The following is a 27,761-nucleotide window of genomic DNA, read 5'->3' on the forward strand; positions in this document are numbered from 1 at the left end:
CATAACAGCGATTTTTCGTAAAACAAAACATTTTTTGTATTTTTTTGGTCATTTTAAGCAAAAATTGTTCCTACCAGTTTCGTCGTAGGATGCAAAGTTTTCGAGATAAACACGGTTGAACTTTCAAAAAATAGAAAAATTGCAATTTTTGAACCCGAACAACTTTTAAAAAAATAAAATAACAATTTTGCTTACCGCATTTGAAAGTTCAAGTCAAATTCTCTCGGTTTTGGTTATTTGCATTGCTAAATTTTTTTTATTGTTAAACAAAGTTATAAACGCATAGTGCTTAAGTGATGTTCTCAAAGCATCTCTCATTTAAAATCGAACGAGTAGGCATGCAACATTAAAACGCAGGCATTGGAAGCGGGAAACACTATTTGTTTATAGCTTTGTTTAACAATAAAAATAGTTATTTATGAAACATTTCGTGAAGTATGCTTTTTGCGAACGCACACAATTTTTAGAGCACGAGCGACAACGGAGCGAGTGCTATAAATCGCGTAAGTTCGCAAAAAGTACTTCACGCACAGTTTCATACAATATTTTATCTACGATAAACAAATAAACAAAGCTGTAACTCTTCGTCACTGGAATTCATTCCTATTCTACAATTTTTGGAACTTTGACATTTAAAAATTCTAATTACTTTCAAACCACAAAACTGTCAAAACTTTTGTTGTAATTCATTGCTCATATTGTCATCACCATAACAACGTGAAACTTAAGGATTGTCACCATGACAACTCGAAAGTTACAAACAGTGCGAAAAAGTAAGTCCCATTTAAAATACATTGTTAGTTCACGCACACTTTAAATCCTTCACGCACTGCTATCTATAATGACAGTTTTCACAAACTAAAAACTTATACATAATATGACATAGGTACAGTAGATAAAATTTATTTTTCTACGGCCGTGCTAAAAGAGCCACTTTCACGCACGCATTATAATATATTTTAATACATGCAATAAACTAATATTTAGATATTATTTACTAATTTATTTCAAATTTATCTTATTGTGTTCATGTTTTAATGAAATTAGCGCGATTATTTCATTCATAGGAGATTCTGACCCATAGAAAGCTACAGAAATAAAAATTAAACTGATTATTTTTTAATGATTTTAACTTCCAATCGTATAGTAAGATATTTGATCACGTGTTTAATTCTGTCCAATCAGATTAAAATTATACTGAGAATTATTGACTGTAGAAAATTACCGACAGAATTCTTTTAAGTAGATTTTTTCTGTTTAATGGCAACCAGTTTCCTAGTTTTGACAATTGTCACATTTAAGAAAATCTCCATAATATACGTATTAAAAAATAATCTTACAAATATCTCACGACAGTAAGAATAAATAAGGAAATAATGCTTCATTTTAACTCAAATTTGTTGTCATTGGGCAATAGCCACTCGAGCCCTGCGGGCTCTCTTGTCTATTGCCAGAAAACAAATTTTCGAAAAACTGTCACATTATTTTCAATTTATTCTCACTCTCTTGTGATATTATACCCGATAATTTTTTATAATTTCCCGTCGTCAAGTATATTACATCAGGTACCCTCCGTTGCTATGAAAAAAATACATTCAGTGACATTAATGACAATTAACGTTTTAAACATTATAAAAGTTATGACTTTCAACCGTCAAATATTTATAACAACTCTGTGTTTAATTGTACTAATTTGTACTTACATAAATAAATTACAATAAAATTTTGGTTTTGAACAGTTTTATTCATGACATAATCGCAAAAAATTGCACTCGATCTCTAAAATTAATATAGCATTTTAGAGCTCTTGTGTAATTACTACTGATAATTCGATGAAATAAAATTATGTTGACATATAATATTTAAAAGTCAGATCAGTAGACAGTTACAATGGTTTTGAATCGTCGTCATTGAAACCAATATCGTCGTCGTGGTAACCCATTACATATATTGAAAGTTTGGTTTTGACAACCTTTTAGAATTAGAATTAGAAATATGCTTTATTGTCATGAAATATTTAACAATTTTATAGACAAAGCTTACAAGAAACATAAATAAGAACAATAACAAACACAATTTACTAAAATTATATAAATCGTCAATATAAATAAAACATAATAAAGCGAAATAAAAATAAGTAATAACAATCTATTGCAAAATTAAAAAAAAAATTTGGAAATTGCTTAATCTACCTTAAGAAATTTAATAAGTTAATAAGTTAAGCTGCTGCATATGACACTCAAATACAGGGTGTCCCGGAAAATAGTGCGTTCCTTTAAGGTATGGAGAGAATACACAATTTGGAACAAAAAAGTCCTATACCATTTTTTTCTAAAGTTAAGCGTTTCCAAAAAAAAGTTAACATTGTTTTCCATATACCTGTATTTTAATGTTTGGAAATTTTAATAAACTGGCAACATCGTACGCACTACGGCATAATAACATAATAAGAACTCGTTTGTGATTGTGATTAACAGTATTTAAAATAATCCAACCTAATAGTAGGTAATACTACTTATGTATTTACTATTTGTTTACTAAAATTATTTTCTTTTGAAATGTATTGAAATACCTATTGCATAATTTTAAACGAATTACACATCTTTTAACATAAAAACACATCTTTTAACTAAACTAGTATTATGTATTTTTAGTAAGGTTTAAATGGGTTGAATGCTGAGTATTGCTGAGGGCTTTAACTGAATTACCGTAAGATGGGGTTACTTTGATCAAAATTAATCTTTCATCGCACCTAGCAATCATAAAGTTATGATTTGCTTTTTGAAAAAAATATATTTAAATCGGTTTTTACTTAGCTATTACACTATATAAAAATATTCTCAAAAAATAAAATATTTTAATAGAAAAAAAAAGATAAATGCCTGATCAAAGTTACACTTCAAGTGGGGTTACTTTGATCACACATACAATTTACCTGATATTTATATTGTAACCCCTAAAATTCAAAAACAAAATATTAGAAAAAGTGTTGTTATGTTTGCTGATAATTATAAACAAAAATAGGTGAAAATTCAAGGCTAGGTATTAAATATATACAAAAATTTAACATTTCTTCAAGGCTTTAATTAAACACGAAAGTTTTTACACAGAAAACTAATCAAAGACAGAATTTGCAAAAGTATGTCGACCTCTGTGTATTATAGGCTGACTCAATTTTAAAATGATATTATGTAAGGGTACTTCACAAATATCATTAACATGTGGAAAAATAAAAGTAGTATTTTTTTCACCATATGGCCTCATACAATTTATAAGATATGACTGTTTTGCTTTATCTGCTTCCAATATTTGAGCTACAAATTTTTTAATTTTCTCAGTTTTTAACTGTTTGTCATAAATAAACTGCACCACAACGAAACAATCTTTTTCGAGATTATCAACACTAGGTTTTATAAAAGGAGAGTTTTTTATTGGTCCCATACCAGAACATTCACCAATATCATTTGATATATTTGAACTTTCGTTCTTTCCATGATGTTTTGTACTACCAGTCTCTTTCTCATCAGAAATTAATTCATCAGTTTCAGATTCTAGTTTGTCATGATCGGACTCTTGTGCGTCGTGAATGCTAGAATTTTCACTATCACTGCTCTCAATTGTGGCTATGCTCTTACCCGGATAAACATTTAATCGTTTCTTTCTTAGCGGTTTGGACGTATTGTTGTCGTTATTGCCAAACCTTTTTTCTTTTAGAAAATTCGTTAGAACACTTTCTACATTTTGCACAATTTCACCGTCGTTTTCATTTGAAGGTAATTTATTTAATACTTCACATTTATTAAGGGGATATATACCTGTAGCAGCAAAACTGTTTATTAAATTTCGCCGTACCGCAGATTCTTCTTTATCACCTGGACGTGGCTCACTTGACCTGTGTTTGGATGGTTGAAACTTTGATTTATCCATCTGATCTAAACACTGTCTTAAAAGGATAGGAAAACGATCTTTAGGCACAGTAGTTAGACGTAAATTTTGTAGTTTCCAAGTTGTTAGTGTAGCACGCCATGCGCTCTTCATGGGTCTAAAAAATCCGACATCTAGGGGTTGGCACAGATGAGTCGAATTTGGCACTAAGCAAACGAAACTGATGTTGTTCTCATTGCATGTTTTTATTACATCCCCATCTAGGTGTGAAGAAAGGTTATCTCCTAAGAGTACTTTTCTGCCTTGTAATCTTTTGGCATGCGGTAAAAAGGAAGTCATAAACCAGTCGCGAAAAGTGACTGTATCTATCCAACCGCTAAATGTTCTATTGTATCTACTGCCTCTCGAACAACATGGTTGATCGCAACAAGGTGCTCCAACAGGACCATTTTCTTTCCACGTGTCGTAAAGATGGGTACTTTTATAGATAATGTAAGGAGGTAACAGTATTCCACTAGCAGAACCACAAATCATTATACTAGTTGCCGTCTTGGAATGATTACATATTTTTTCGGGGTATTTTACCCCTCGTCTGTATATTCCCCATTTCTTTCCTGGGTCGTCAGATACATTGGACTCATCATAATTAAATATGTTTTCAGGTGGTACATCTTTTAAAGTATCTGATAAGTTTGCAAAATAAGCCTCAATCGTTTCTCTGGAAATTTTACTTCGTACTTGTTTAATGTTTGTGGATAAACGTTGGCCAAATGAATTTTTGTGTCGTATTAATAGACTAAGGGCCCAATCTTTTCCCGGCATGTTATTGACAAACTTATTGACCACCCTTCCTTGACGTTCCAAATAACATTTGGCCATCATTCTTATATCGAGTAAAGTTTGCGGAAAACCCCAATCTGCACACTTAGCCGCTGCTGCTAAAATAGCTTTTTCTTCAACATGACTGAAAACCGGCTGAGCTCCTGGATTTTTAATATGTGCCCCTTTGAATTTGTTACGAAGTGTTCCAAACGGAATTTTATACGTTGCTGAAGCTCCTCTTAAGGTAAGACTTCCAGTAACGATGTCATTAAGTGCTCGTTCTACCGTTTCTTCATCGTAATTTTTGTAAGGCCTACTGCCAAGACGTTTTGTGTACGTACGCACCATATTTCTGAAAAAGAAAATGTACACTAGTAGACTATTTTATACGCTGGGGTTACTTTGATCACCGATTAAAGAAGCCCCACCTCTCCGATCAAAGTTACCCCGCGACACAATATTAAAAATAAGAACATGGTAAAATACAGTACGTTAAAATTTGAGGTTAAACCTACATCATGAAAGTACCTATATTAACATAACGAAATGATTTTGTTACCTAAATAACATGCCTATAGCTTACCATAGAAGTAATTTTGGTGCTAAAATATGCACAAATTATTGTTTCTTACAATAATACTTACATGTATGTATATTTGCCAGAGAACACGTGAAACACGACTCACAATGGTTAACAATAACATTCCACTGTTGCCACGTATAAAAATTACAGAGAAATATTCGATCAGTTTCGATTGAAATGAAATACATTTTAGGCGGGAAGTTATGATTAAAGTAGCCCCCGGGGATTAAAGTAGCCCCATCTTACGGTACATAGTTTTAATAGTTTACAGTGGAACTTAAATACACCAGATAATGTCTCAGTAATTTGTTTACTTGTGAACTGAAATAACTAAGTTGTACTTACTTGAAAATAATTAATATACCGAATAGATGTTTCAAGTAACCTTTCACAAACACCATTCATAAGTAATAACATAATAGGTAATACACTCACTATTCGAAAACATTTTCGGCATTGACACTAAACAGGATTCTTTAAAACTATCTGTTTACTATCATCTTCTATCTATTTACATGGGGACTGTCTATGCCTAAATTTGCGTACCGCACATAGTTGTCAGATTTAAATTTGGATACCAAAATACATTTTAATTTTTTGGTCAAACGGTTGCATTTAGAAAAAAATGTTATAAGAGTTTTTTGTTCTACATGGTGCCTTCTACCTATACCTTTAAGGAACGCACTATTTTCCGGGACACCCTGTATATATTAAGATTCTACTTATAGATAAGAATGCTGTAATTTCTTAGTTATTGGTTAAGAAAGTCTGCTATTGGATAATATGGTCTTTCAGATAAATAGGCTTTTGCCATGTTACGGAACTTGGGGAAAGATGTTACAGATTTAAGTTGTAGAGGGAGATGGTTGTATAGTTTTTTTGTTGAATATAACACAGATTTCTTTACTAACTCACTGGACGGGATCGGTAAATAGATGTCAAAGATCTAATTTCTGGTGGAATAGTTATGTCTAGGTCTTGCTGGAAAGACATGTAGATGTTTACGAATTAAGAAAACAGTTTCTAAAATATATAAAGAAGGTAGTGTTAGAATCCTGTGATCTTTGAAGTAGCTTCTGCAATGTGTTGTTCTTCTGAGGCCAAGCAGATATCTTATTGCTCTTTATTTTAATTTAAAAATAACATCGGATTGGGCGGCTGTACCAGAACCCCAAAAAAGAAGACCATATCGAATATGGGACTCAAACAAAGAAAAATATGTTATTTTGGAAGAGGCCAAATTCATTTTCTTCGAAACAGATCTTATTGCAAAGCAAGCTGAGGATAGTTTCTTGCTTAACACATCGATATGAAGGGACCATTTAAGGTTGCTATCTGAAAAAATACCAAGAAACTTTACAGAATCAACGATACTGATCTGGCTGTTATGAAGAGGTAAGGGTTGAAGAGGTCCTCCTTTATAGGATAATGCTACTGTTTTATCAACGTTAAAAGAGAGTAAATTATAATCGGACCAGGATTTTATTGTGAGTAGATCAGAAGTTATAGTAGCATAAAGAGTTGCGATATTTGAGTTGCTCCAAGTGATACAGGTATCGTCAGAAAAAAGAAAAATTTTCCATCGATTTTTAAACTAGTGTTGTCATTAATAAAGATAAGGAAAAGTAGAGGACCCAATACTGAACCTTGTGGTACACCACATACAACATTTTTAGACTAGAGTTTGTATCATTTGCTCTAACCAGTCGTTTCCTATTATTTAAGTAAGATTGAAACCAGTTCAAAGAAATACCTCGAATTCCATAGAAATCTAGATTTTTTTATCAAAATGTCGTGATTTACAGAATCAAAAGCTTTGGCATAATCACAAAAAACAGTGGCAATGTGCAGATTATTGTTTAATCTTGTCAAATAATTAATTTGTGTATTTTCACTTCTAAATAAAAATTGATATAACTCTATTTTTTGTGGCTTTTCCAAACGTACGGCCCTAGAAAAAATATTGTTCCTAACTCATGCGAAAAGTGTCTTCCCCGCACACGACTGCTTGCCCGAACGACGCGATTGCCCGAACTCCGCTATCGCGTCGTTCGGGTCAACAGCAGTCTCGTGCGTGAAAATATCACTTTCCGCACTAGTTAGGAAATAGTATATTGTGCAACAAGTGCAGAAAGGTACTAATCTCTCACGAGTTTGAAAAGTTGCGGTACGAGCGCAAGCGAGTGCCGCAATTCAAACGAGTGAGAAATTACCTTTCTGCACGTGTTTCACACTATACTTTTTCTACAACCACAGCTTTTGCTAAAAATCAAAATCAAAATTTTCAAACGAAGATTTATTATAATAATAAATTATAAAATAATCAATTTAAATTTCTTATACCTAAACAAATTATACACAACAGAAATCAGTTCAAAAATGAATGCACTGCTTTAATTATTGTAGTTATAGTTCACTGTAAAATTGGAACAATTTTGAATGAAATTTCTAGGAGAGTTGGTTTTATTTTCAACAATATTTAAATCTGCTGTAAAAGTTGAAGGCACATCACTTGCAAAACTTTCTACAGTAAAAGAGCTTTTAGGTTGTGATATCGCATTTACGTCTGTAGGCACTGCGGTTGACATTTGTTGATCAATTGATTGCATTATTTTATTTGAAATGTTTATTTTGGAGAGCATAGAATCATCAACATAACCTTCTGCGACACTATTTGACCGCCAGCCACCATGACGTTTCAGTGTTAAAAGATCAGATCCTGAATTTGCTAACACGGTTGCGGATGATCTCCGGAATGTGTGACCTGTATACAATTTTGGGTTCGGTAACTTTAAAAATGATGCGATTTCTTGTGGCATTTTACAAAACTTGTTGATTCCTACCACTTGTCGAGTACATTTTCCTTTTTGGTAATTAAGGAAAAAACGATTTTCATGTAGATCAGAAGGACGCAATAGAATGTATTTTTTACATATGTTATAAAAGGTACCGGTAATTGTGAAACTTCTTGGAGCTTTTGTTTTCGTGTCACTTAACTTCACTATTAATGCGGACTTTAGGTCTTCTATTTCATTTATTTTCAGCTTCCATAATTCACTTCTTCGACATGCACCACTAATTGCAATAACCATTACAACCTACGGTAATAAATACTAGAATTGTATTGTAAAATTATTTAACTTTAAAAATTACCTTAGTTAGTAGGTATCTATCGTCCGGGGCTTCTCTTATAAATTGATTTATTTCTTCGGATGTCAGAGTCTGTGCTTTCTTCGCAATATAACCATCAGATTTTCTTTTTAAAAAGGTACGTAATTTTGCATAAGTTGATATATTAATACCATGATTAATATTAATAGTCGATTTTAGCATTGAATATATTGACCATAGAGTAGATGATTTTCTTGATTTTGATAGTTCTTCAAAATATGCCATAATTATATTTTCAGAAAAACTTTTAGTTTTATATTTTTTCTTCCAATCCATAAACTGTTTGTATGTAGTTTCATATTTTTCTCTTGAAGTTGAAGGTAATAACGATAACGAATTGGCTTGTTCTCTCAATTCTGGAGGAGTATTTTCAATTTCGCTATCGCTATCCATTTTTACTCAAACTTATTTCAAAAAGCAATATGTATTTTAAAAATTACAAAATAATATCACATTTGACGTTTGTGTGCAAAGTTAATATTCACGTAATCAGCAGGTAACTAGATAAACAAATATGCAGGCACGGATTTAGAGGAGACCTACTTCATTCGACGTATCTTGCTGAGGTGGTAAATCCTTATTGGTTAACTGATATGTAATTATAAAATGTTTATTTATCTATTAAAATTGTATTATAAAACAGTCGTAACATTCATAATTTAGTTGCTATTCGATGATGAAGTATAATAACTAATGTCTTACAGGTTATATATTTGTCTACACTTTAACCGCAGATGTAAACAGAATAGATATAATATAACGTTACTACACGTTACTCAGAACGAGGTAGGTAGTCATTTGTAGACCAAATCTAAAGTTCAAAAATAATCTGTTAAAGTAGCGAATTTTTCAGATTTCTCGGACATAAGATGTAGTTAAATCGGTTCTTTTTTGAAAAGTAATATCAGATCTAATATCTTAAAATTAAAACCATTTCATCAAAACATGTTATAATTATATTTATGATTTTTTTGTGGAATGTAGTGGTACTGTGCAGAAAAGAACTTTGCGGCACAGAAACGTCACTTTGCGGCACAGAAACGTCACTTTTCTGCACACTAATGTCAAATATCTTACACTGTGAGAAAATATCAAGTTTGCTAACATAAAACCGTGCAGAAAAGTGCACTTTGAATAGTGGTTGTAGAAAAACAAATATTTTAGCAATGCAAATAATCAAAACCGGTTTATTTTGATTTGAACTTTCAAATTCGGTTAGCAGAATTGCTATTTTATTTTTTGAATCAAAAGTTATTCGCGTTCAAAAACTGCAATTTTTCGATTTTTTGAAAGTTCAACCGCATTTATCTCAAAAACTATGTAGTCTACGAAAAAACTTGTAAGAACATTTTTTGCTTAGAATTGCCCAAAAATATACAAAAAAATGTTACCCGGATCAACTGTTACCCAAAAAAAATTCGTGTTCTACGGGTCAAGATACAAAAAAAAACTTGGGTAAGTCTATCTGAATAAAGGAGGCCGTTGTACGTTCCTAGTGATATGACTGTTGAGTTAAGGATGACATTTGTAAGGATCAAATCAAACTTATGTTTTATTTTTCTGTCTCAATTTAAAAAAACGGAATAGGTTTCTAACTATTGACTTAAGAAGATCATCATAATATCAGTTTCTGCTTCTATTTCTTCTTTATTATTTGACTTTAAAAAATACTTTGGATAAAATATTACACAATAATTAAATCTAGACCACGTTTCCTTTCCATAAAATAACGCACAAAATAAATAGCTTGTTCACAATATTTTCCCACTCTTGGTAAAATTTGGAGAAAAATTGGTAACAATATTTATCAACAATATAAAGTTTACCTGTTATGACTCTGAATTGATTCCTGCTTGTTTTCCGCAGTACTTCAGCCCTATTAACACATGTCCGTTCAATAAATGGACAGGATAAAGCAGGCTAGAGCGGCTTTTAGAAGGATGTCCAAGGTATTATGAAACAGAGACCTAAAATTGGCATTGAGGATCCGCCTACTTTGCTGCTACGTGTTTCTTGGTCTTACTTTATGGTGTCGAGTCCTGGACTGTGAATAAAATCGATCTAAATCGCCTTGAGGCTTTCGAAATGTGGTGTTATAGAAGAATTTTATAAGTTTCCTGGGTGGAGAAGATTCGAAACTCCACAATACTAGAACGTCTCAGCAAGACTACTGAGATCATAAAAAGCATCGAAAAGAGAAAGCTGGAGTATTTCGGACATGTAATGAGAGGTCCCAAATATAGGTTGCTACAAAATATCATGCAAGGAAAAATAGCAGGCAAACGCAGTCCAGGACGAAGAAGAACCTAATGGTTGAAGAACTTGCGAGATTGGTATGGTGTTGATAGAAGCATGCTATTTAGGGTGGCAGTGATTAAAATTAAGATAGCTATGATGGTAACCAACGTTCTGAAAGGACATGGAACATGAAGAAGAAGAAGTCCAATAAATTGTGCCATGTTTGTGACGTTATCTTGGCTTTGACTCCAGGAATTTTTTCGGTCGCGCATAATGCTTTTTGGAACTTTCACAGCCGGCTCTGGACCTAAGTATTCTGTAGCTGATGCTCTTCTAACAAATGCATCTGTTCTTTTACTGCCGTATGTTCCTCAGTGACGTGAAACCCATACCAGGGTGAAACTTTTATTTTCCGACAGTCTGTCTAGTTCGTTTTGGCATTTCCAAACTAGCCTAGAGCCCATCTTGGGGCTTTTAGGTGATTGCATGATTACTTGGATATCTGTGTATACAGTGATGATCTCGCTAATAACCGGCAAAATAACGCCAAAGACGGAAAACATAGTACATTGTGAAATAAGAAGAGATGGAATTAGTAGAGGTGGAAATTATCGATATAAATGTATGAATTAAAATTACATTACATAGTTTCCCCCAATGCAAGAATAAGAAACGAATAATAAAGATAACAAGAAATTGTTCGAATACATAAAACAACAATATAGTACCAAAAAAGCGATCACAATAATAAACAAAAAAGATTGGAAAAAACATTTCACAGATCTATTCAAAAACAACCACAAGGCAAATTCAGAGGATGAGGATATAAGAGATAACGGAGATGAAGAGGAAGGCGCACCTACTTATCAGCAATTCATGGAGGTATTAAATCAACTAAAAGTACACAAAACGCCAGGGTCAGATGAAATCAACAACGAACTAATCATCAACGGCGGAGAGGAGCTAACGAAGCGAATGCACAAGTTAATTTGGAAGGACGAAAGCATGCCCATAGAATGGACAAACGGACGTATCGCACCAATCTTTAAGAATGAGGATCCAGCTAAGTACTGCAACTACAGAGCAATTATGTTACTAAATACACCGTATACGATCTTGACCACCATTAATAGAAACCGACTAAATCAATACACAGAAAAAAATATAGGACCATTGGGCTTTAGAAAAAGAAGATCAACAATACATGCAATACACGTACTAACACAAACAATTGAAAAAAGTTATGAACATGACATAGAATTGCACCTAGTATTCATCGACTTTCAACAGGCCTTCGACAGCATATTATACAGACAACAATTATTATTAAAGGAAATGAAAAAAATGGAAATACCGGCAAAATAATTAAGACTAACTAGAATGACAATGAAAGACTCAACAGCAAAAGTTAAAACAAATGAGGGAGATACAAACGACATCAAAATAGAACTTGGGATAAGACAACGAGACAGTCTGTCAGCGACACTATTTAATATCGCTCTAGAAGGAGTAATTAGGGACACAGGGCTGAACAAGACAATTATTCAAAGCTCAACACAGATCTTAGGATATGCGGATGAACTAGGACTGGTAGCACGAGATAAAAAAAGACTAGAAGAGGCACTTTTAACCTTGGTAAGAGAAGCAAAGACGAGAGTATTAATAATCAATCAGAATAAAACAAAATACCTTATAAGCAGAAAAGACAATGTAAACAAAATAACAGAAATAAAGATACGTGAAAATACATTTCAGAGAGTAGATTGCTTCAAATACCTGGGGGTGATGGTGGGCGGCAAAAACAGAAGGAGTATTGAGATAAACGAAAGAATTAAAGCAGGTAATAGAGTATATTGGAAATATCACCGACTACTTATTAAGGACAAAAAACTGAGCAAAAAACAAAATCGAAAATATATACAGCAGAAATTAGACCAGTGATAGCCTATGGAGCAGATGTAATGTTCCTTACGAAAAAAGATGAAGAAGAATAATTGAGGGAAAAATTATGAGAAGAATACATGACCCAGTAAAGACAGAAAAAGAAGAATATAGAAAGCAGAAGAACCACGAAATAATAAATATAACTGAAGGAGAAGATACAGTGAAATTCATTAAAGCACAAAGGCTTAGATGGTTTGGGCAGACACAAAGAAGAGGGGTAGAAGAACCGATCAGAAGGATAATGAACTGGAATCCAGTAAAAACTAGACCAAGAGAAAGACCAAAAATCAGATGGGAAGATCAACAGCTAGACGATATATCAAAGATGTGAATTGCAAAGTGGAGAGAAAAGGTTCAGAACCAGAAAGAGTGGAAGAAGATAGTAGAAAAGGCAAAAAAATATCACAACTTATGAACGACGACCTAAAGGAAACTGCGGAGTGAAAGGTCCATATTATACATAGTTTCTCACCTTTAGACGTACCGGAGGAGTATGACAACTGTCACTGTGACAGGAGAATTTTATGAAATACTCCTGCCACAGACGTCTAAAGGTGGGAAACTATGTAATGAAATGTTAATATATACGTTTATGTCGATAATTTCCACCTCTACTAGTTTCATCTTTTCTTATTTCACAATGTATTATGTTGTCCATCTTTTGCGTAATTTTTTCGGTTATTAGCGAGCTCATCACTGTATATTATTCCATTTTAGTTAGAAACCCTTACGTCAAATTATCTTTCACACTGCAATATTGCACAAATTTCTGTCTAAAAAAAGATATACAGTGATGAGCGCGCTAATAACCGGCAAAATAGCATAAAATATGGAAAAAGGTATTAAGTTTTGAGATAAAAAGAAATAAAACTAGTGGAGCTGGGAAATTTAGCGATATTAACATATTAATTTACATCATATTGATTGTTTCCCACCTTTAGACGTATCAGACGAGTTTGGCAAATACCACTATCACAGTAACAGTTTTAGTGGACATACTCCTCTGATACGTGTAAAGCTGGGAAAAAATCAATATAATATAAATAAAAAGGTTACTATCGCTAAATTTCTCAGCTCGACTATTTTTATTTCATTTTATCTCACAACTTAATACCTTTTCCATCTTTTGTGCTATTTTGCCGATTATTAGCGCGCTCATCACTGTATTCTCCCTAGTGGAATAACAATGTTTAAAATTTTCACCACTACACTACCAAATATTCCTTTCCCCGTCCTATCTGCAGTTTTAGTCCCATCCATGTGCCAGATATAACTCATTTTACTTGAAAATGTACTTTAGGCATCTAGATACCATATAATAAGAAATGATTATCTATTTGGTATCTTTAATTTCAATTAGATTTCATTATGTCCCCATCTAACGATTAGGTTACTAAGTTTTTGTCGCCGTCTATAAGATCCCATTCTCGGTTCTTCCTTATGCAAATGTGGGAAATCCAGTAGAACCTCCATAACTGCCGTTGATATGCTCTTCATAGCCACTATGATTCTAAGGTAAGCAAGTATTTGTTTCTGGCTTATTTTGAGAGTGGCACTTTTTTTTGTTGCACTTTTGACCATCGTACCATCTTATTGCGGTGATGTCTCCCTTAGTGGAAGTTAGCGATTTGACTGGCAAATCTGTCTCTACTCAATGCAGTTGGACAGACATATTTTTGCTGGCTGGCATACTACATTAATGCATAACGTGTAATTGTTAGTTTTAGCACCATGCTATACATTTAATATATATATCTTGTTTTAAACCCCACATTCTTGCATTAGTGCGTCTGGCTACCATTAACGTAATTACCGATTTGTCTGCTGATTCCAAGTAAGCCTAGAGTCTAGTATTACCCCAAGATACTTCGCTCACCAGGTTTAGACGTGTACTATTTGTAGAGTCAACTATTTGTCTGTCAAATGAAGAATTTGACAGACAGCCTGCAGAGTCAACGGAAACAGTAGCAGCAATGGTCACCAAAATAACAAACGAGGAAGTGGATCAAGCGCTTCAAAAAATAAAGAAAGGAAAAGCGGTACGACCAGATTATATTCCTGGGGAAGTATGGAGAGCATTGGGAGTGACAGGAACAAGGTGGCTAGCAGGTTTATTTAATAGAATTATGGAAGTTGGACAAATGCCAGACGAATGAAGAAGCAGTATACTAGTACTTGACTACAAAAACAACGGATATATACACCAATGTACAAACTACAGGGCTATAAAACTGCTTAGCCATATCATGAAAATATGGGAAAGAGTAATTGATAGACGGATACGTAAAGAGACCGAAATATCCGAGAATTAGTTTGGCCTTATGCAGGGCAGATCAACAACAGATGCAATTTTCATTATAAGGCAGTTGATGGAAAAATACAGGAGTAAAGAAACAAACGCTCATATGGTATTCATTGATCTTGAGAAAGCACATGATAGAGTTCTTCGAGAGATTCTGTGGTGAGCACTCAATAAGTAAGGAGTCGCTGGTAAATATGTAAAGATTGTGAGGGATATGTATGAGGGAGTAACGACTAGTGTTAGGACAGGTGTGGGAGAGACTGATAAATTTCATGCACCAAGGTATGCTGATGATGTCGTGCTAGTAGGAAATAGTGAAAGAGTCTTAGAACAAAAACTGGAAGAGTGGAGACAAGCTTTGGAAGAAAAAGGTTTAAAACTTAGTAGGACAAAGACAGAGTAAACAGACAAAAGCAAAGACAGAGTATTTGCAATGTTAATTTAATGATGGAGTTACTACAAAAAAAAATGGTGTCTTTGGATGGTGAACGGATTGTAAAAAGCAATAATTTTAAGTACCTGGGATCGGTATTACAGAGTAATGGAGAAATAGATGGAGATACATGCAGTAGAATTAGGGATGGATGGATGAAGTGGGAGGAAGCGACTGGTGTGCTGTGTGACAGGAAAAATCCAATGAAGTTGAAGGGAAAATTCTATAAAACAGCCATAAGACCGGCTATGATATACGAAACCGAATGTTGGGCAGTGAAAAAGAAAGAAGAACAACGAATGCACGTGGCGAAAATAAGAATGTTTAGATGGATGAGTGGAGTGACAAAAAAGGATAAAATTAAAAATGAGTATATTAGGGGAAGTCTAGGTGTGGCACCAGTTGATTCCAAAATGAGAGAGCATAGGTTGAGATGGTTTGGTCATGTTCAACGTCGAGAAGCTAATCACCCAATACAAAGAATTGCTGAAGTGCAGATTCCTAGAAGCAGTAGGAGAAGAAGAGCAAAGAAGACGTGGGAGGAGACGATTAGGCAGGGCATGTTGGTACATGGGGTTAATATTGATATGACACAAGATATAATTGTATGGAGAAATGCAATTAGGAAAGCCGACCTCGCATAGGAATAAGGCCTTAGCAGATTCAATTCCTCTTAATTGCTTGATGTTGGACTTTTGAGGCATTATGCTGTCCCACATTTGAAGTCCATTCAACTGTCAAAGCCTCTTTATTTCTATCTTTCAGTGCGCGATTTAATTTGCCGCAGGCTAAGATGATCAGGTCATATTCCAGGACATGATGCCTGACGGTACCGAGTTTATGAGCAGATTCCACAGGAGAGGCAGAGAGCTTCTGACTACTTGTGCTGACAAAAATATCCCTCAGTAATGTTTTGTATATTACAAGGCTCCTCATCATGCAGTCTATCTATATGCCGCCTGTGGTGTTGTGTTGTCGAATGCTCCTTGTGGAATGCACCCAATATCAATTCTTGTTATTCCATTATATACTCCACGCTCTACAGGAGATGTGTCAGTACCGTTTTTTCGAGCCCTTTGCTCGATACGCATACTCTCTCTTGACTTTCAAACAATTAACCATCCCTAATATGCCTATCGCGCAGTTTTTATACAATCTTCAGTATGAAAGACATCATACTTATGGGCTCCGGGAACTTAAACTTTTCCAGTCCGACTTTGGTAGGTTTAGGTATAAAATCCACCATTATTAGCCTTAATATATTTATAAACTTGGGGGTAACTTATATATTATCCTAAGTAATTAGCTATTGACTCTGGTGTTCCGATTAGGGATGGGAAAAACCTACCGGTTAAATCTAAAACCGGTTTTTTTTTCGCAATAACCGGTTTTACCGGTTGTTTTTTTTCCCGGTTATAACCGGTTTTTTCTTTTTAAAATATAAAATCGGTTATTAGGTTTTTACGGTGATTAGGATTAGGTTAGGTATTATTTTGGATCCCAATCATTCTCATATTATTATTCTCAAGTAATTATTCCAAACAAAACAATAATTCAAATATTATTTTATTTTATAAAATACAGAAGCAAACTGAAAGTGCAATCTCTCATCAGCCAAAAACAATTAAGTTATATTATAACATTTCCTTGAAAAGGTATGTGTAATCATAATATTTACATAAGACGTGATCTGCGCAAACATCATTTATTTTTCACACTTAACTCTTGACATTGAAAGTGGGTGAATGACTTTCTCTGATTACCAAAAATAATGCTCTGACTATGAATATCGAATTACTGATTACGAATACGAATCTCCAAGAATATCGCTAGGTTTTCAAAACGATTTCCAGTTCCGAGGGAACAAGAAACTCTCTAAAGAAAGCGTGGGTCTGGAAGTCAAAAACTATACTAAATTTGAGTATGTAAAAATAAAATTAATATTTTGTAATATCTCCATCAGCAGTGATAACAGCTTGTAGTATTCGGTCCATCTGCGTGAAAGGAAGTATGAAATTGTCTTCTTCCAGAGAGCTCTTCCCAAACCTTGCTTTCTTTCGAGAGTTTCTTGTTCTCTCCATCTTTTATTAATATTAAAAACGGTTGTTCTGCTTACGTTAAAATGGTTCGCTAAAGCAGATAGTGACCAACCATCTTCTAATTTCGTTCAATTCTTGATTTTAGTTCTTTGCCAGCATGTGGAGCCATTTTTTGAGGTTGAACCAGGTTGAGCAGAATAAGTTATCTGACAAATTTAAAAATTTGGCAGTGACAGTGACAGTATGTAAATAATAAGTAGGTACTTATCCTTCAAAATACACTGCTCAATTTTCTACAAAATACGCTTTAAGAGTCGTATCAGTTTTTTTTGAAACCTGCTGTACATGTGAAGATACGTTATGCATTTATTAAAAAGAGCATAAAAAATATTTTTATGCTCTTTTCAATGGCGGTGTTGACTTTGTGAAAAATTAATACATACAGGGTGAAGGAATTAAAAAAAAAACAATATATTTTTACATAAAAACAAGGAAAAATACAACTTCTGGTACACCGATTCTTACGGTTCAAGACCTCGATCTTATACATCAAAAGAAGAACCTATATACCAAATTTGGTTAAAATCTTACATCTCGTTCCAAAGTTATCGTGCTATTAGTCACATATGTATAGTCTCCATTTTGAATGCCCGCCATTTTTGTAAAAGGCAAAATCTGAGATTGCCTCATATCTAAATTTGAACCTTTATATATGTAGTATCTGTGGTCCAAATTATATACTTCTATCGTTAAATACACAATTGTTTCACATATCGGCTGCACTATTAATTTTGTAAAGTATGTCAATGTATAAAAGCATTAATTTTAAAGTAGTGTCATCTCTCGGAATTACCGAATACTTTTCACCTTGCCTACGTAATGGTATATTTTAATTTGACCTACATTGTTTACAATTAATTACCATAAAGTATGTTTATTTAAGGTTAGTTTCCTATTTACATTTGTCCTTCTTAAGTTTTGTACCCATTCCTGCCAACTTGTAATGTTCCCTCGACGAGTTTCCTTAAATAATAATCTTTAGAAAATGAACCGAGACGCTTTTCCCGTGGGACGACATCGAAAGATTGTTTTCGTACTTCCCATAGAGGTATATATTAACATAGAGGGAGCCTACCTTCCGCGCTTCCTGACGACAAGATCTCAGGGACTGGTTTGCTGCATCTCCTTCTAACACATTGTATCGAGAATCTATAATGACATTCAGTGTGAATATAGGCACGGAAGAGGAGGACAACTGTAGCAGCTTTACTATGCGTAAGAGTGAAACAGCACTAATCCAAATAAAAAAGATGGTGTCGTCACTTCGCTCTGAATGACACTCTCTCTATGCTAATATTTAACTCTATGGTACTTCCGGGCCTAAAGTGACAACTTCACTCCCTTGTGACAGGTACTAAAGTGTCACATTTAATCCCTCCGGGATTAAATATTGACGAAACTCCCGGAACGATTAAATCACAAACAAACGAATTTAAGGGATATTTTATTGAAAAATATAATTAATTAGAATGGTAATTAACGTTAATATTCAAATTAATGATGGCACTGTTTTCTGAATTTTTGATCACAAAATTTCGGTCAATTTTATTTTTGGTGTTTCTAATCGCAATTAGGAAGGAATCGCCCAAATCTCTCACATCGTCGATTTCTAAATCAACCAACTCTTTTCCACGACAAGCTCCCGCAACGCCCAAAATAAGTGCAACCTACAAAAAAATTGATTTCTTAAAATTTCTGAATATAAACAAATTTCCAAATTTACCTTAAGCATTAAATATTTATCATCCGGAGCCTCCCGTAAGAACTGATCTACCTGCTCAGACGTGAGAATTCTTGACTTCTTTGGCTTAAATCCCTCATTTCTTCTCTTCAAAAAAGCTAATAATTTTGGAAATTTACTTATATCAATATCTTCTCTAATGTTAATAACCGATTTCAGCATTGAGTAATGTGCCCAGAGAGTTGAGGCACAAACCGCTTTTGATTTATCATCGAAGTAGACTAACAGCGCATTTTCAGTAGGTTGTCTCACATTTTTTAAGCGGCACCACTTTTTAAAAGCATCGTACTGCTGCTCGTATAGTTTTCTAGATTTCGGTGGTAACAATTCTTCACCTACTTCGGCTGCTCTTTTATCAATATCAGATACACCTTCTTCACTCATGATACCAATAATTATCAATAACAATGTTTCTTTACAATGACACTAGTAATGACAATGTTTCTAAATTATAACTGTCACAACGCAATGTTACTATGGTAACTTATTTTAAAGACAGTTTATTAAATGAGTTGAAGAGAGAAAAAACTGATTGAAATTATTGAAATAATTAATAAAATCATACCGGAAGTACGAAAAGTATCGTATATACCTTGCGACTGAAGTACATTTAATCCTTCAGGTAAATTATGGCCCTCCCTGCGGTCGGGCCATAAACTTTACCTTCAGGATTAAATGTACTACTTCAGTCCCGCGGTATATAATGTACTATTGAGGAAAGTCTCCGACCGATAAAATAGAATACTTGAAGTTAATAAGAAAACAAATAGGTTTTCACATGATATGTTTGTTTTGTCGTGTTGCTTAGTTGATGTATTATACCTCCATCTTTGATTGTTTATTTATTTAACTACGAAGTATATTTTAAAAAATTCTAAGAAAATATACGGATATAAAAATAGGAAAATTTTAATCAGCATTAGAATTCACAGATAGATTTGGTTCAATTTTTTTCACTAAATTAAAGACAAAAATGTAATTTATATTATGAACAGAAAACAACATCATGTAACTCTTATGGAATTTCAACCAGTTTATGATAGGGATGGGAAAAACCTACCGGTTATAACCTAAAACCGGTTTTTTCCTCTGCAATAATCGGTTTTTCCGGTTTGTTTTTTGTCCCGGTTATAACCGGTTTTCTCTTTTTAAAGTAACGACAGGCGAAAAACCGGATAAGTGGAAAAATACTGAATTAAAAGAAAAAATTTAAAATTTTTTCGCCACCCGCTCGTAAACGGGAAATTTTAAGCTGACTGGAACCGATTTCACAATAGTGATGTCTGATTTCTATACTATAGGACTGATATCGATTTGACTGGAATATTGTAAACTAAAGCGCAATGTAAATGTAACATATTAACTAGTTTTTATGGAAAATAAGCCACAATTTTACTAAAAAATTGATTTTATTAACGTTTCGACGCCCAAATCGGGTGTCGTTGTCAAAATACAAAAAATATTAATGAATTAAATAAAAATGTCGTTGCTTATTAAAAGAAAAACAACGACACCCGATTTGGGCGTCGAAACGTTAACAAAATCATTTTTTTAGTAATATTGTGGCTTATTTTCCATAAAAAATTAAGTAGTTAATTGCAAAAATGCCACAAGAAAATAGCTTGAGAACAACATAAATGTAACCTATTGGGCATAGGCTATGACTAAAAACACCGAACACCGGTTTTTGGAATCACCGGTTTTTTTGACCGGTTAAAACCGCCAAGTTAAACCGTAAGTGAAAAAAAAAACGGTATAACCGAAAACCGGTGTTTTGTCAACAACTGCCATCCCTAGTTTATGACACAATAAAATAAATCATATGTTCCAGGCAATTCTCAAAAATCATACACGAAACACAAAAAATGAAATCGCATGGAAAATATTTAGTTCAAACTAATGTTAAATAAAACAAAAAATGAGATACCGTGGCTCAATTTCTATGATACATGATAATATGATCATTTCTTTTTCCACAAACTTTTGCCACATCCATTAAGTAACCTCCAATCGTTGAATAACATAGCCTCGCTCGAATAGTATAATTAAACGTCTACTATATTCTGGGATAGCTTCCCCCTTTTTTGACGAAATGCTCCTGATGATGCTTGGAGAGCAAAAGTACTTAATCAAGATTTAATAAATAATAGTGCTCGATATCTGCCTTTTATATATAAAATTCATATATTTCAGCAATCAACCATATCCTACTTTTCATGCAGGTTTACTTGGAAAATAAATTATGGTATTCCATCCAGTGTGTGTTGCTATCGTAACTTATGTTTCTAGGATAACTGGTACGGGGCAAAAGAAGTGATAGATCAAACAAAATTAAATATACATTGAAAAAGAAGCATTGAATAAATTCCGCCTACCCCCGGTGATTTATGCGGATCAATAGTATATTGTACAACAAGTGAGAAAAAGGACATATTTCTGTATAACGTATATATTGTACAACGTGCACAGAGGTTTGTTGGCACGAGCCGAGGCACGAGGCAAGTGTCGCAAATCAAGCGAGGGGGGAATATGTAATTTTCTCATGTATTGTACACTGTACTTTTTCTATGGATGCGGTTTTGTCAAGAGTTCACAATTCAAAATTAAATAATTTAGGTGCTTTTAGGTATATTATATGCATAAATTGAAATAAAATATATACATGTAGGCATTTAATATTCTTAAAATTAATATACGTTATTTATTTAAAATTCTAATTAACAGTTATTTTTGAACAGTATTGAAAGGTAATTACTGGTAAGTTTTGCATCAACACATTTTATCTGACAACATTAATTGTGTTTGTATTGTGCATGTTACCATGGACACGGCGATCGTATGTAGGAAAGCAGGTGGAGAACCCGTGAGAAAAAATTCTTCTCACTGCCATGGCCGACTTTTCTCACTGCGTGAGGAATTGTTCGTTTTAAATGTATGTAAGTAGTGAGAGAAGTTGCACATTGTATAGCATCCATAGAAAAATAAGTTTATTATAATATTATACTACCCAAATAGGTATTTATTCAATGCGGGTCTAGGAAGAATTTATTCAATGCTTCTTCAGAATTATAATGACGTTGTTTACAAAAAGTTATGTACGACATTACAGGCTATTTTCAGACTAGGGTACATATCAAAGGCATTAAAGCTCATTAGGGAAGTTTTTATACTTAAAATAAATAGCTAAGAAAGCAAAAAGCCAATAAATTTAATATCATGTGTACTGATCACTAGGGATGGCGGTTATTGACAAAACACCGGTTTTCGGTTATACCGGTTTCTTCTACATACGGTTTAACCTGGCGGTTATACCCGGTAAAAAAACCGGTTATTCCATAAACCGGTGTTCTCATTTTTTCTCTGAATTTAGTATTTTTTCCACTTATCCGGGTTTTCACCGATTATTATTTTAAAAAGAAAAAACCGGTTATAACCGGGTCAGAAAAACAACCGGATAAACCGATTATTGCAGATGAAAAAAACCGGTTTCAGGTTATAACCGGTAGGTTTTTCACATCCCTACTGATGACCCTTGACAAACTGGTCAACAAGCACATTACGGATGTATATCTTTTAAACTCGCGATAAACCAGGAATAGTATACGTAGAGAACAGTATACGTATATGCACCCATCGATGAAATTACAGGACGATTTCTCTAAAAGTAATAGACCAAACAAGCTGCACTTAGATGGAATACATGTTAAGGAGCCATGTGACAAACGCAACGTTACTGGGTATAAAGTGTCAACCACAGGTAGCCAGAATCTGTCCATATTTGAAAGTTTTATCTCCTTTTCTGAAATTTGATCGTAGATGAGCTGATAGCTAGATTCAGCAACGAGAGACATCATTCCTGTATCGTATGATAGGTAGATGACATGACAATCTTAGTCCACGATAAATTTTATGACACTATCGGGGAAAAAAGGCAGCAGGTTCTTACTATAGTTAGAGAAATTACTTCAAATTTAGGACTTGACAGAAGTCCCAAATAATAAAATTTACCAAAAAGAGGAATTAAGAGTGAATAACCTATGCCTAAATGCTACAAATCTAAATCTGGCAGTGAAGTAAAGTAGCTAGTAAGTAATTACCTTGTGGTAATATTATACTCGAAGATTACTTGAAATTAGCAGATATAATGAATATCTAAATAAGCGGCAACTACGTTAACGGTAGACAGATGTACTTATGAAGTGTAAAACTTAGGTGTAAAACCAGACATGTTGAATTAGGTCTTTAACTTGGTGGTAAACAACTAACAACTATTTATTCATCAGTGGTATAGTAAATAGATGGAGTAAAAAGTGGCACCTCAAAATAAGTGAGGTACAAAGACTTGTTTGCCTTGGATTTATAGGGGTCCTGAAGGGCCCACCAACAGAAGCTATGGAGGCTCTACTGGATCTTAATTTTCTACACATCGTTATGGAAAAGTGAAAATTGGGTATTATAGATTGCGAGTAAACATGAGCAACCTAATCGTTAGATTAGGATAAAGTAACATCAGGATCAGTAACATCATAAAAAAAAAATCGTGAATACCTAATGGATATTATTTGCGACCATGTGGTTAAGATGTTAGAAGATGTTAAGGAAGACTAAGACATTTTAAACGTTGAAGATTGATTCAAGAATACATAGAATAAGAAAATGTGCTATAAAACCATAATAAAATAATTTAGCTCGTAAGAGTTGTAGTATTGGATGCAAATATTATTTAATATTACGTGTAGTGTATATTGTAGGATTTAGGATTGTAACTCTGAAGCTATAATTAATAATAAATATAAACTATAACCTCATAATTTTATTTTAGATATAATTAAAGGTTTAAAACGACAAGGACAGGAAGTACCTTTAAGACCACCTCTGGATAATCTAGGATCTGCCGATTACATCGTTAAATGTATAAAGGCTTGTTGGCACGAGGAACCAGAACAACGACCAGATATTAGATACGTTAGAGTCCGATTAAAAGAAATGCAAGTAAGTAAATTAGTTTTCTTATTACTATTTTGTTTATGTCTAATAATACGGGATCCGAATATAGATCGATCCGTATCCGTCTGCTTGCCGGATGAAACATTGTTTTTATTAAATTTCATACATAGACAAATATTTCTAGCATGGGTTGCCTATCAAAATCGTGTCATAGCTGTCCTTAAGGGGGACCGTAGGGGTTGAAATCAATATTTCAAGACATTTTTTTTGAAACTATCGTAGAGTTATTTTATTTTTAAATTAAATAGGTATACTCGGTACAATTCATAGATTATTCAAGAAAAAATTCAAAGAAAAATATTGAAAAATAAGCCAACGCAACGGTGGCATATTTTTAAAGACACTTCAAGAAGAAATGAATTTGGCGGTGTACATAAAAACTCATAGTTGAATCATGGTAAACAAAAAACTCAAAAATAGTTTATTAGCTTATGAGTTTCTCGAGATAACGCTGTCGAGTTTTTTTGTTTTATTGAATTTTGACTGTTTGCTATCACTCAGAAGTCAAAACAACGAATTTTTTTTTGCAATAAAGGGTGAAAATCATCATATTTATTATTGTTAAACAAAAAAGAGGAACAAAACAAAAAATATCTCGACAATGTTACCTCAAGAAATGTCTAAAGAAAATGTATACAAAATTCCAGGTGAGTTGGTCAAGTAGTTTTTGAGTTAGAATGTCTAAAGTCTTCGAAAAAAGCAGTTTTGAGAAAAACGCGTTTTTAAGTATTGTCAACTTTTAATTTCAATTTTTTTTCGTCTGTCAAATCATAAAGTGATGCACACCGGAATATGTTTTTAAATCGCGGGGTAATTTACAAAAGAAAATGAGAACAGCTGTTGATTGTTTCTCACTACGCTCGCGCGCGCTGGCGCGAAGGGATGCAGGAAGATAGTGTTGAATATTCCTGTCTTCGACTCGCTTTGCAGCAGGTTCGCGTCAGCACGCTTGAAAGTAATGAACAACGGTTAACAGCTTCGAGTTAAATTACTCCGCGATCCAAAAAATATTCCGGTATGCATCGTTTTACGATTTGACAGACAAAAAAAATTGAAAATAAAACTTGTGAATACTTTAACCGTTTTTTTTTTGAAAACTGCTTTTTTCAAACGCTGTAGACATTGTAACTCAAAAACTACTTGACCGACCCACCTGGAATTTTGTATATATTTTGTTTAGACTTTCCTTTAAGCAAATCTGTCGAGATCTTTTTTGTTTTATGCTTATTTTTTGTTTAAAAATAATAAATATATTGATTTCCACCTTTTTTTGCAAAAAAAATTTGTTGTTTTGACTTCTGAGTGATATCAAAAAATCAAAAGTCGGTAAAACTAAAAACATCGACAGCGTTACCTCGAAAAATTCATAAGCTAATAAAATCTGTTTGAATTATTTGTTTACCATGATCCAATGGTGAGTTGATGTCCACCGCAAAATTCATTATATTTTGAGGTGTCTTCAAAAATTTACCACCGTTGGCTTATTTTTCAAAAATTTTTCCTTAAATTTTCTCATGAATAATCTATGAGCTATACTGAATATGCCTATTTAATTTAAAAATAAAATAATTCTACCATACTTTAAAAAAATGTGTTTGAAATATTGATTTCAACCCCTACGCCCCCCTTAAGGGATTTCAACCCCTATGACACCATTTTGATAGGCAACCCATGCAAGTCGTATTTGTCTATGTATGAAATTTAATAAAAAACAATGTTTCGTCCGGCAAGCAGATGGGTACAGATCGACCTATATTCGGATCTTAGACTATAAATTATCTACTCTCAATGTAGAGAATATAGGTTGGTTGAAGTTGACAGTAGATTTTATCACTTTAGAGCCTCCCATAAAATTATTATACGCACTAAGCTTCGCTAGTGTCGCTAACTAGCGGATTACTAATGCGATTTCCGCCGGAAATTTTTAAATTTATTATTTAATTTTTATCGCGTAATATTTACAACGCAAAAAAAGTAATTAAATTGTAATGGATGTAATCGATTTTTTTAAGATTTTGCTAATCATTCTGACGTTCTATTGATGAATTATTAGTTTCTTACTTCTGATACTTTCACAATTATCGTGTATAAAGCGCTTAGATGAAGAGATTAATTTATAATTACATATTACGAAATATTAAAAAATAGTATATTATTCAACGAGCATGTAATGATGGCTATTAGTCACGATGATTAAGTTTGCGACACGAGCCGTAGGCGAGTGTCGTAATTCATCAGAGTTAGTAATAGCCATTACATGCGAGTAGAATACTATACTTTTTCTACGACTCTTTTTTTATTTTAATTAGTAAAAAATTTAATTATCGTCTACTCGAGATTTAAATTATAATAATTTACAGAAATACCTAAATGCTATTTACCCCTAGTACGTGGCTGAATAATTGGTTGCCTACTATTACTAAATTCTTACTTATTGTAAAAATACAACTAGAAATAGTCAAGATAAGTTCTATTGGTTTCCGAAAAATTATAAGCTTAAATTTGTACCTACTGTCATTCACTATCAGTGAATCTAATAAATAGGAAATGTCTGTTGTCGGTGGACGTATTTGATAATATATAGTTATAATGTATATTTACATTTAACTATATATACAGAGTGTCCCAAAAGTAGAGGAACGGTCGAATATCTCGCGAACTAAACATCGGATCAAAAAACTGAAAAATACGTGTTCAATCATTTTCAAAAATCTATCCAATGACACCAAACACCAACCCCCACTACACCCCCTGGAGGTGGGGTGGGGGGTGAGGGGTAACTTTAAAATCTCAAATGGAAACCCCTAGGTTTTCTTGCAGATTTGGATTCGTTACGTAAAAGTAAGCAACTTTTATTCAAGACATTTTTTCGAACTGTGGATAGATGGCGCTATAATTGAGAAAAACGATTTATCCTGATACCATAGGTAAATTATAGGAACGGTCTAATATCTCGAGAAATACACTTCCAAATGAGAAACCAAAAAAAAGGTTTTTGCCCCCTTATTTTCAAACCCAAAAATTAGAGATTTAAAAATATTTTACGCATTTATATTTACATAAGAATATGAAAATATAACTCTTTAGAAGAAGATTGGATGTTTCACCAACTCTCTACGATTTTTTTTCAAAAAGTTATAGCCTTCGACATTTGACCTCTTGGGATAAACAATTTATAATATCTAAGCAACAAATTCGTTAATCTGGCTTTACAATTTTTTTCATGTTTGGAATTCAAAGATCTTCATTTTAAAGCTTTAAAAAATAAAAAAAAATTATTTGTACAATAAATAATGCAATTGTAAAAAACGGCCATTTTAGACATTTCGCAGGCTGTTTTGCAGTAACCAATTAACCAAATTTAACTTAGCGTACCTCAAATTGTAGGTTTTTTAATTTACTACAACTTTATGATAAAAAGTTTTTCTCTAAAATCAATATCCTAAGCTGCAAAATTAAAAATCTTTAAAAATTGCAAATTTAACAAATAAAAATCGCAATAAAAAAAAGCGCACTATATTTTTGGTTACATTTTA

At 33.3% G+C, this 27,761-nt stretch overlaps 2 protein-coding genes across 2 annotated transcripts in view; one reads left to right on the top strand and one right to left on the bottom strand.

The window, feature by feature from the left end:
* Nucleotides 1-27,761, top strand: part of LOC114330024 (guanylate cyclase 32E) — a 965,459-nt gene that overhangs the window by 897,021 nt on the left and 40,677 nt on the right. The window contains exon 16 of the mRNA XM_050647412.1: nt 24,041-24,210. Coding sequence (XP_050503369.1) covers nt 24,041-24,210 — 170 coding nt within the window. The remainder of the gene's footprint in view (nt 1-24,040; nt 24,211-27,761) is intronic.
* LOC126882452 (uncharacterized) lies at nt 7,659-8,934 on the bottom strand. Its single transcript, XM_050647415.1, has 2 exons — nt 8,444-8,934; nt 7,659-8,388 (listed from the first exon to the last, which is right to left on the bottom strand). Exons 1-2 carry the CDS (start codon nt 8,852-8,854, stop codon nt 7,684-7,686), a joined length of 1,116 nt encoding a protein of 371 aa, XP_050503372.1. The 5' UTR covers nt 8,855-8,934; the 3' UTR covers nt 7,659-7,683.

This window comes from Diabrotica virgifera, chromosome 1 (genome assembly GCF_917563875.1).
Source record: "Diabrotica virgifera virgifera chromosome 1, PGI_DIABVI_V3a".
NCBI classification, from domain to species: Eukaryota; Metazoa; Arthropoda; class Insecta; order Coleoptera; family Chrysomelidae; genus Diabrotica; species Diabrotica virgifera.